The 9,419-nt window shown below is 50.6% G+C and overlaps 1 protein-coding gene across 1 annotated transcript in view; it reads left to right on the top strand.

Moving 5' to 3' along the window:
• PIGO (phosphatidylinositol glycan anchor biosynthesis class O) overlaps nt 1-9,135 on the top strand; it is a 19,999-nt gene extending 10,864 nt beyond the window's left edge. The window contains exons 7-11 of the mRNA XM_018569057.1: nt 1,012-2,590; nt 5,241-5,444; nt 5,792-5,997; nt 8,508-8,578; nt 8,835-9,135. Coding sequence (XP_018424559.1) covers nt 1,012-2,590; nt 5,241-5,444; nt 5,792-5,997; nt 8,508-8,578; nt 8,835-8,964 — 2,190 coding nt within the window. The 3' untranslated portion in view covers nt 8,965-9,135. The remainder of the gene's footprint in view (nt 1-1,011; nt 2,591-5,240; nt 5,445-5,791; nt 5,998-8,507; nt 8,579-8,834) is intronic.
• Nucleotides 9,136-9,419: the final 284 nt, after the last annotated feature.

The raw sequence follows: 9,419 nt of genomic DNA, 5'->3' as shown, positions 1-9,419 counted from the left end.
GGCATGCAGCTACCCACTTTTTCTTGTTGATTTGGAAGGTCCCAGGTTCACAGTGAAGGTATTTCTGTGGGACATCTGTAGCCTTATTCTTGGTGTTCTTGCAGTACCTAATGTATGTTTTGGGTTTTGTAGAGCAGGGGAGGACTTTGGTTGCATCATGGGGACTTATCCCTTGGAACCTTTATTACAAAGAGTGACCCTGAATGCAGGAAGTGATGTAATATACCTCACTTCCTGTATTCAGGGACCGGAGAGGAGATCAGAGGGAGATCGTGTACCGAACTCCCTTCGATCTCCTGTCACAGAGCAGCCGTGTCAGTCCCAGACTCACTGGGCACAGCGGATCTCGGGACCGGCAATACAAGTGTAGAGACGCCCGATCGCTTGAATTTAAAGCTCCCGGCCGGCTGTTTAATTACGACGTCCGGCTCCGGCGTCCTCTCATCACAGACGAGAGGATTTTTTCAAGTGCCAGCATGTTGGGCATAGTAAGGAGGGTTACTTATTTGTAAAGTGCCAGCATGTTGGGCATAGTAAGGAGGGTTGTTTATTTGTAAAGTGCCAGCATGTTGGGCATAGTAAGCAGGGTTGTTTATTTGTAAAGTGCCAGCATGTTGGGCATAGTAAGGAGGGTTTCTTATTTGTAAAGTGCCAGCATGTTGGGCATAGTAAGGAGGGTTGCTTATTTGTAAAGTGCCAGCATGTTGGGCATAGTAAGGAGGGTTGTTTATTTATAAAGTGCCAGCATGTTGGGCATAGTAAGCAGGGTTGGGAATTACAACCCTTATAATGGTGGTGCGAGTTGCTTGCTCGGTCGTGAATAGGCTTACTGTCATTCGGATTTAAATACACGAGAATTCCGATGGAAGTGCAATTCAGGTGATGCCATTATAACAATGTAAGAATCACAATGGGTCACACACTGCCCTTGCTTCTACATTAACTTGTCCTGACAGCTGCTTAGGGTGAACCTTAGGAAGACTCACAATGTCTATGTGTTTTCTCTCGCAGGTAGCCCGTTATCTGTCCTCCTATTCCCAGGCTGCAGGGGACCTTCCTGCTGATAAGTTAAGGCTCCTCAGTGATCTTTCCTCTTCCTCTATGGCAGAATACAAGCAGCTGATGTCAGAGTGGGACCAGAAGTTGGTGTCGGAGGCAGAGATGGAAGATCGGCTGACCAAGCTGGTGCAGAAAACGCAGCTCTACCTCAGCCAAGCCCGCCATATGTGTATGGAGTCCTGGGCTCGCTTCCACCCATTACGCATGATCTTCGGAAGCCTCATCCTCTTCATGTCATGCGTCCTCTGTTACATAGTCGCCGAGGCTTGTTCGGCCATGAATAGGTCTTACAAGCATCTACTGGGGTATCCGGTGTTTATATCGCTGTTGCTGATAGTTGTACTCGGCCTGGGCACATGGATGTCATTTGTAGATATGGATCTAGTGTCTCTTTGTGCTTTAGTCACTGTCATCGCCCAGCTCAGCTTCCTTTACATCTTCAGATCGAGGAGATATGCAAAAAAGAGATGGTGGTCCCAGCCCACCTCTCTCTTATTCTCGGGGCCTTGCGTCGTACTCTTTTTCCGCTGCTGCACTCTTTTTTCGGACAGTTTCGTAGTGGCGGAGGGAAAGGCGGCTCCATTCTTTCTCACATCGTTACTCTTACTGACCGTGGCCAAGCTACACTGGGATGGAAGGCTGATGCTCCCAACATTCACCCCGCTGGGAAGTGAATCATTGAAGCCCTCACTTACGCCGGCCTATAAGAAGGACGGATCCCGGTTGTTATTGTTGCTTGCAGCCTTGGGTCTGTGCATTCGCCTCTCCAGCTTCTTTCACAACTGCCGGGAGGAGACGCCAGAATGTCAGCCGTCCGCTTTTCTGACTCCACTGTCCAGCGTGCAGGATTCGGAGCTGAAGAACTTCTCTTACATCTGTTGTGTCTTATGTCTGGGGGTCATTATCTACCTCATCAGGAAGTGGCTGCAGCACTACGGAAACCTCAACAGCTCCTCCCCAGTGGTACTATATGTCCGATGGGGGTTCCCGCTTATAGCACTGGGGATTTCCTGCTTCTGGGCCCTCAGCTCCGGTACAGAAGACAGCTTTGCCAAGTTGCGGGAGCTCACACACATAGCCCTCGTGGCCTGTCCCAGGGCCATATACATCTTTGCCGGAATAGGCATTCTGCTCACCCTGTGGAAACCTATGACTGTTTATATGAAGCAGAACCAGGACTCCAGTGCAGACAACACAGTGACCACTTTCGGTGCAGTTCCAGGATCACAGGCCGAGCTCCAACACGTCATCCCACAGATCTACAGGAAGATGCAGCGCACACTGAAGAGCAGGCTCCAGCATGGCGGAGAGAGAGAGGAAGGAAAGAAAGGAGCAGCAATTGAAGCCTATGGACTGGGCAGCGTGTACTCTGCCGTTATGGTCATCACTCTGTCTCTGCTCACCTTTGTGTTCATAATGCTGCACAGTGAACGGATGACTCCTGCCTTCCTCCTCCTATTATTAGAGGCACTGGTCATCCTCCAGATCCATGGACATGTCTCCAACCTGTACTGGGCGCCTGATGACAATGGTGAGTCAATGGGTCTCCTGGCATGAAGTGGGGAAGGATAAGAACCCCTGTCAGGTTTTACTACTTTCAAGGGTTCTGTTAGAGAGTCCCTTCCTGTCTAGGTGACAACGGCTTTACCAGAGAAGAAGTTGGGGACAATATCCGAACAGCTCAGCAGAGTAGGGGAAAGCCAGAACCCCTGTCAGGTTTTTATTGCTGTATTTCTGGTAGAGATTTTTCCCTGCTTCCAGTCTGATGAAATCTATTGTTAATGTAACTGTGAGAGAGCTCTTGTTTTGCCTCCGTGTTCTATTAAAGTATAGAGCCAAAGGTTTGTTTTTTTAGCTTTACTAGAACATGGAAGACTTAAAGTGACATTAAACCCTCAGATTTTTTAACATAAACCAATACTGTAATGTGCGCCTTACTGTAATCCATGGTTGTTTCCCTTCTCTTTGCTGCTTTTCCTTTTAAATCCTCATGTCTTCTCATGCTGGGGGAGAACTTCCCTTTTGCAGCTGAGTGCCTCTTCCTGTAATGCTGGCTCAGGTTGCAAACCTATACACAGACACCGTGTATCCATTCCAGAGAGAAGGCAGTCTGCTGCAAAACAGAAGTTCTGCCCAGCATGAGAAGAGATACAGATTTAAAAGGAAGAGCAGCAAAGAGAAGGGAAACTACCATGGATTACAGTAAGGCGCACATTACAGTATTGGTTTATGTTAAAAAATCTGAGGGTTTAATGTCACTTTAATGGAGAACTATGGGGTAAGTGTTTTTCCCCATAGTTCTCCTAAGGGTCACGGGAGGACATAAACTAGCATCCCCCCGTCACCCAAAGCTCAGTACACCGCAAGCTACAGCTCGTGGTATACTGACACCGCTGCAGCCGGGACGGACCCTAACATTACTGTTGAGATCCACCCAGCTGCGTGATTGACAGCTGGCTCTGCCTATCTAGAGGCAGAGCCAGCTGTACCCGCCCCCCTCCCCCGTCCGTTCCTCCAGTCAGCGCTAGAGGGGAGGGGGGAATCCCTGCAGGGAGCCGTGAGTGACAATCACGGCTCTGCAGGGAGAGGATCGAGAAGTGAGTGAGTGACGGTATCTGTTCATTCACTTCACACTCTATTGAGTCGATGTGTGACAGTCTCATTGTCACACGTCGGCTCCAACTATGAGGTTGAGTGAAAATCACTCACCTCATAGTTCTCCTTTTTAAAACCCTTGCCAGGTAATTTTTTGCTGTCTGCGTACCATTGGGATATGTTTCCCTTCATTTCCTATCCCAGAGATGAACAGGAAGTTGGTTGAAATCTTCCAAGGTGAAGGCAATTGCTCTTAGTTCTCCCCAGAATAGGTGTCTCCATTAAAAGATTTGCCCTCAACTTTTGTTCTAGCGACAACTCTAAAATATTGGATTTCTCCTCACTTTCTCAGTGACAATGGTCACCCTGACATATAGAGTGGGTGCACCTCCCCAGCGAGGACACGAATAGTGGTAAAAGCCCAGCAGGGGTTCTAATCCTTCCTCACTTCTTCCAGACGAAACTTTTGCTGCACCTAGATTTTAAGTCAAGGGTAAAGTGTCAAGTTCGCTTGACACACAAAACCCTCCATTGCTGATACTTACCTTCCCCGTGCTTTCCAGATGCCCACTGTGTATGATCTGGGTCAGAGCTTGCACAAGGCTAAAAACCCGCCCCAAGGTGACAGCTCGGTCCTAGTGATTGGCTGTTGAGAGCTTAGGCTACACTATGGGGGTCATGTGATCCTCCATACCTGGAAGTATGTCCCTGGGCTCCGGCTGATATCACAGAGGGCAGCATTGAAAGAGCTTAGCTATCAAATGTTCCTGTTAAAACCACATTTAAAAAAAGCCAGGAACCTAGTCATGTGACCTGTCAAAGTCACGTGATTGGCATTCCCTTCAGTCCTTGAGTGTACTGTTTGCTGCATTAAGCAGAGTGATCTTTGTGACACACCATGGCCTGCATTTTAAGAATGGGCCATAATATGCAGGCAGGGGTATATAATGGAGAGCAGATAACTATATTCGGACTGTGTGTTATAATAGGCCCCTTATTAAACATAAATAATTAGGGATGCACTGATACTAGTATTGGTATAAGTGCCGATACCGAGTATTTGGGCGAGTACTCGTACTCGCCCAAATGCTCCGATACCTTTCCCGATACTGGAAACATGAAGCCGGCTCCATGCTGATTGGCCGGAAAAGCCGGCTACCGAGGGACTGGTACGGTAATGACTGCTGCTAAGGATCTCTGTGAGGGGAATGAGGTGCTTGCAGGGTGCTTGGTCGTGTCACCATATTGTCAGATCTGTTTGGCCGGCCTCGATGCCGATTGGCTGGGAAGCCGGCTCCCCGGCCAATCAGCATCGAGCCGGCCAAACAGAATGGTGTCGGCTTCCCGGGCAATCAAGAAGCCAGGCGGTGGGTAATGACACACCGCCTGGCTTCCTGATTGTCCGGGAAGCCGGTTCTATGCTACCGGAAGTACCGGTATCGGCGAGTACTGAAATATAAATATCGGTACTCGATACCAAAAAACCGCTATCGGTGCATCCCTATAAATAATATCAGGTTAGGGTGGGCTGATCTTGGCCTGGTTTGCGTATATACTAAGAAATACTATTGTTATCCTTGTCTCAGACCTGTTTTGTGTGCCGTGGTACGCGGTCATAGCGTGGGCTCTCGCTGCCACCCAGAGCTTCTACTCCACTGGTCACCAGCCGGTCTTCCCTGCCATTCACTGGAACTCGGCCTTTGTGGGCTTTCAAGATGGACACGCAAACAACGTCATCCCAGCACTGATGGTCGCCGCCAACACCTTCTGCTCCAACATCCTCTTCTCAGGTAACAAGGATTGTCACAGATAATGTAACTGAGCTAAGCAATCAGGACAAAGAATTACTGGGAGTTACCGGCAATTCAGCATATTATAGATTGTGCAAAGAGGTGACCCTATAACTTATAAATTCCCATCATCGCATGTTCATGGAGTTCTTATAACAGTACAATGAGGATAAAATAAGGTGTGTTTGGGATAGTTGTAGGGATGCAGCCTTTCCAAGATAGAAGGCTGATGTCCAGGGGTGGGGCTTATTTATTGTGGGCGTGGCTTAAGGGGTGTGTCATGTAGCTGCGCTGTAAAATCTGGTGATTTGTGTCTGATGTGAATTGTATCTTCTCCCCTGAGGAAGCCGGATCCTGCCTACTGCTGCTCTGGCCGTTCCTGTGTGAATCCCCCAGCGGCCGGAGGAAGAAGGGCAAGAGAGAGACTCGAGAGGGGGAGACTGACGACGAGGACATGCCTCTAATGGAGATGAGGCTGAGAGAGAATCCGGACTGCTTCTCTGCAGCTCTGCTCCAGCTGGGGGCCAAATACCTCTTCATCCAGGGAGTGCAGGTACCCACCCAGCTAATACTGTGACCGCACGCAGTTCGTCCAGAGAGTGTGGGTACTGAGCATGCTTATACTGTGACCACACTCTTCATCCAGAGAGTTTGGGTACTGAGCATACTCATACTGTGACCGCACACACTCTTCATCCAGAGAGTTTGGGTACTGGGCATGATTACACTGTGACCGCACACACTCTTCATCCAGAGAGTTCGGGTACTGAGCATGCTTATACTGTGACCGCACTCTTTATCCAGAGAGTTTGGGTACTGAGCCCACTGTTGCTGTGACTGCACACACTCTTCATATAGGAAGTGCAGTTACTGAGCATGCTCATACTGTGACCACACACACACTCTTCATCCAGCGAGTTCGGGTACTGAGCATGCTCATACTGTAACCACACACTCTTCATCCAGGGAGTGCAGGTACAGAACCCAGTGTTACTGGGACCACACACACACACACACCGCACACACTCTTCATCCAGAGAGTTCAGGTACTGAGCCCACCGTTGCTGTGACCGCACACTCTTCATATAGGGAGTGCAGGTACTGGTACCAGAGGGCTTGATAATAAAAGCAGTTGATTGGTCTATCCTTAACATGCATTCTACCACCAGCCAACTGATAGAAATGTCTGTGGCTGTTGAAGTAAAATCCACCATATCACTCGAGCCCGCACTACACTGCCAGGCATACATGAGCATCACTCCACCCCCCGCTACACTGCCAGGCATATATGAGCATCACTCCACCCCCCGCTACACTGCCAGGCATATATGAGCATCACTCCACCCCCCGCTACACTGCCAGGCATATATGAGCATCACTCCACCCCCCGCTACACTGCCAGGCATATATGAGCATCACTCCACCCCCCGCTACACTGCCAGGCATATATGAGCATCACTCCACCCCCCGCTACACTGCCAGGCATATATGAGCATCACTCCACCCCCCGCTACACTGCCAGGCATATATGAGCATCACTCCACCCCCCGCTACACTGCCAGGCATATATGAGCATCACTCCACCCCCCGCTACACTGCCAGGCATATATGAGCATCACTCCACCCCCCGCTACACTGCCAGGCATATATGAGCATCACTCCACCCCCCGCTACACTGCCAGGCATATATGAGCATCACTCCACCCCCCGCTACACTGCCAGGCATATATGAGCATCACTCCACCCCCCGCTACACTGCCAGGCATATATGAGCATCACTCCACCCCCCGCTACACTGCCAGGCATATATGAGCATCACTCCACCCCCCGCTACACTGCCAGGCATATATGAGCATCACTCCACCCCCCGCTACACTGCCAGGCATATATGAGCATCACTCCACCCCCCGCTACACTGCCAGGCATATATGAGCATCACTCCACCCCCCGCTACACTGCCAGGCATATATGAGCATCACTCCACCCCCCGCTACACTGCCAGGCATATATGAGCATCACTCCACCCCCCGCTACACTGCCAGGCATATATGAGCATCACTCCACCCCCCGCTACACTGCCAGGCATATATGAGCATCACTCCACCCCCCGCTACACTGCCAGGCATATATGAGCATCACTCCACCCCCCGCTACACTGCCAGGCATATATGAGCATCACTCCACCCCCCGCTACACTGCCAGGCATATATGAGCATCACTCCACCCCCCGCTACACTGCCAGGCATATATGAGCATCACTCCACCCCCCGCTACACTGCCAGGCATATATGAGCATCACTCCACCCCCCGCTACACTGCCAGGCATATATGAGCATCACTCCACCCCCCGCTACACTGCCAGGCATATATGAGCATCACTCCACCCCCCGCTACACTGCCAGGCATATATGAGCATCACTCCACCCCCCGCTACACTGCCAGGCATATATGAGCATCACTCCACCCCCCGCTACACTGCCAGGCATATATGAGCATCACTCCACCCCCCGCTACACTGCCAGGCATATATGAGCATCACTCCACCCCCCGCTACACTGCCAGGCATATATGAGCATCACTCCACCCCCCGCTACACTGCCAGGCATATATGAGCATCACTCCACCCCCCGCTACACTGCCAGGCATATATGAGCATCACTCCACCCCCCGCTACACTGCCAGGCATATATGAGCATCACTCCACCCCCCGCTACACTGCCAGGCATATATGAGCATCACTCCACCCCCCGCTACACTGCCAGGCATATATGAGCATCACTCCACCCCCCGCTACACTGCCAGGCATATATGAGCATCACTCCACCCCCCGCTACACTGCCAGGCATATATGAGCATCACTCCACCCCCCGCTACACTGCCAGGCATATATGAGCATCACTCCACCCCCCGCTACACTGCCAGGCATATATGAGCATCATTCGAGCCCCCACTACACTGTCAGGCATACATGAGCATCACTCCAGCCCCCACTACACTGCCAGGCATTAGTGTTGTTTTCGGTTCATATTTTGTGACCTGCGTTGGCTTTTTGTTTCCTCGCAGCTCCTGTCCTGTGTCTGTGCGGCCATGATTCTGCGGCGTCACCTTATGGTGTGGAAAGTGTTTGCTCCAAAGTAAGTTAAAGCTTCTTGTATCTGATCTGACCACATACATGTCCCCAATCATAAAAAAAAAAAACCGAACGTCCTTTTTCTGAATGTTGATCGGAAGACACTGACCTCTGCGGTGTAAGCCCCGCCCCTAGAATGCGATATTTGGCCTCTAGCTGTCAAGTAAAGCCGCTCCCATATATGTATTTCATCTGCGTATTTGGCTTTCAAAGACCATGGCATCCCTTTAACCTTTTGCCCTCTCCTGCTTGACTCCCAGGTTCCTGTTTGAAGCTCTGGGCTTCACTATCAGCAGCATCTTTGTCCTGTGTGGGATCGGACTGGTTCTGAGGGTGGACTGTGCGGTCAGTAACTGGTTCCGAAGCCTCCTGGTCCAGCAGAGCAGGTAGCGGCAGAGGACGGACTGAGACGCTGCTCAGAACTTACTCAGTGCCTTTACAGCCCAGGACGTTGGCTGCTGCGCTTATTACACTCCGCCGGCTGGCAGAACCCGGACATTTCCGCCATATTTGTTGGGATCTGTCAGTTGTCTTTTTTTTTTTTTTTGAATTATTGGAGAATTTGCCGAAATCCGGCAGTAGCTCAGACGTTATCGGCGGCCATTTTCCTGAGGGCCGTCCTGCCAAGTATTTCCCACGGACAACAGAGACATTCCCCAATCATGGCTACGACAAGGAGGGGGGCGGGGGTGGTACTGCATTGTATCAGAGAGTTATTGTAGCTTTAGGGAGAGGAACAAATTATTAAACAAAGGAACAATTCCTAGACGAAGACTTACTGACCACTGCCAGGAGCTCTCCGCGGACGCTCAGTACGTCAGTGACCGCGCAGTAAAGATTGCCGA

The sequence above is a fragment of the Nanorana parkeri genome, unplaced genomic scaffold (assembly GCF_000935625.1).
Source record: "Nanorana parkeri isolate BGI_ZX_2015 unplaced genomic scaffold, ASM93562v1 scaffold1280, whole genome shotgun sequence".
NCBI classification, from domain to species: domain Eukaryota; kingdom Metazoa; phylum Chordata; class Amphibia; order Anura; family Dicroglossidae; genus Nanorana; species Nanorana parkeri.
This window is presented reverse-complemented; position numbering and strand designations above follow the sequence as displayed.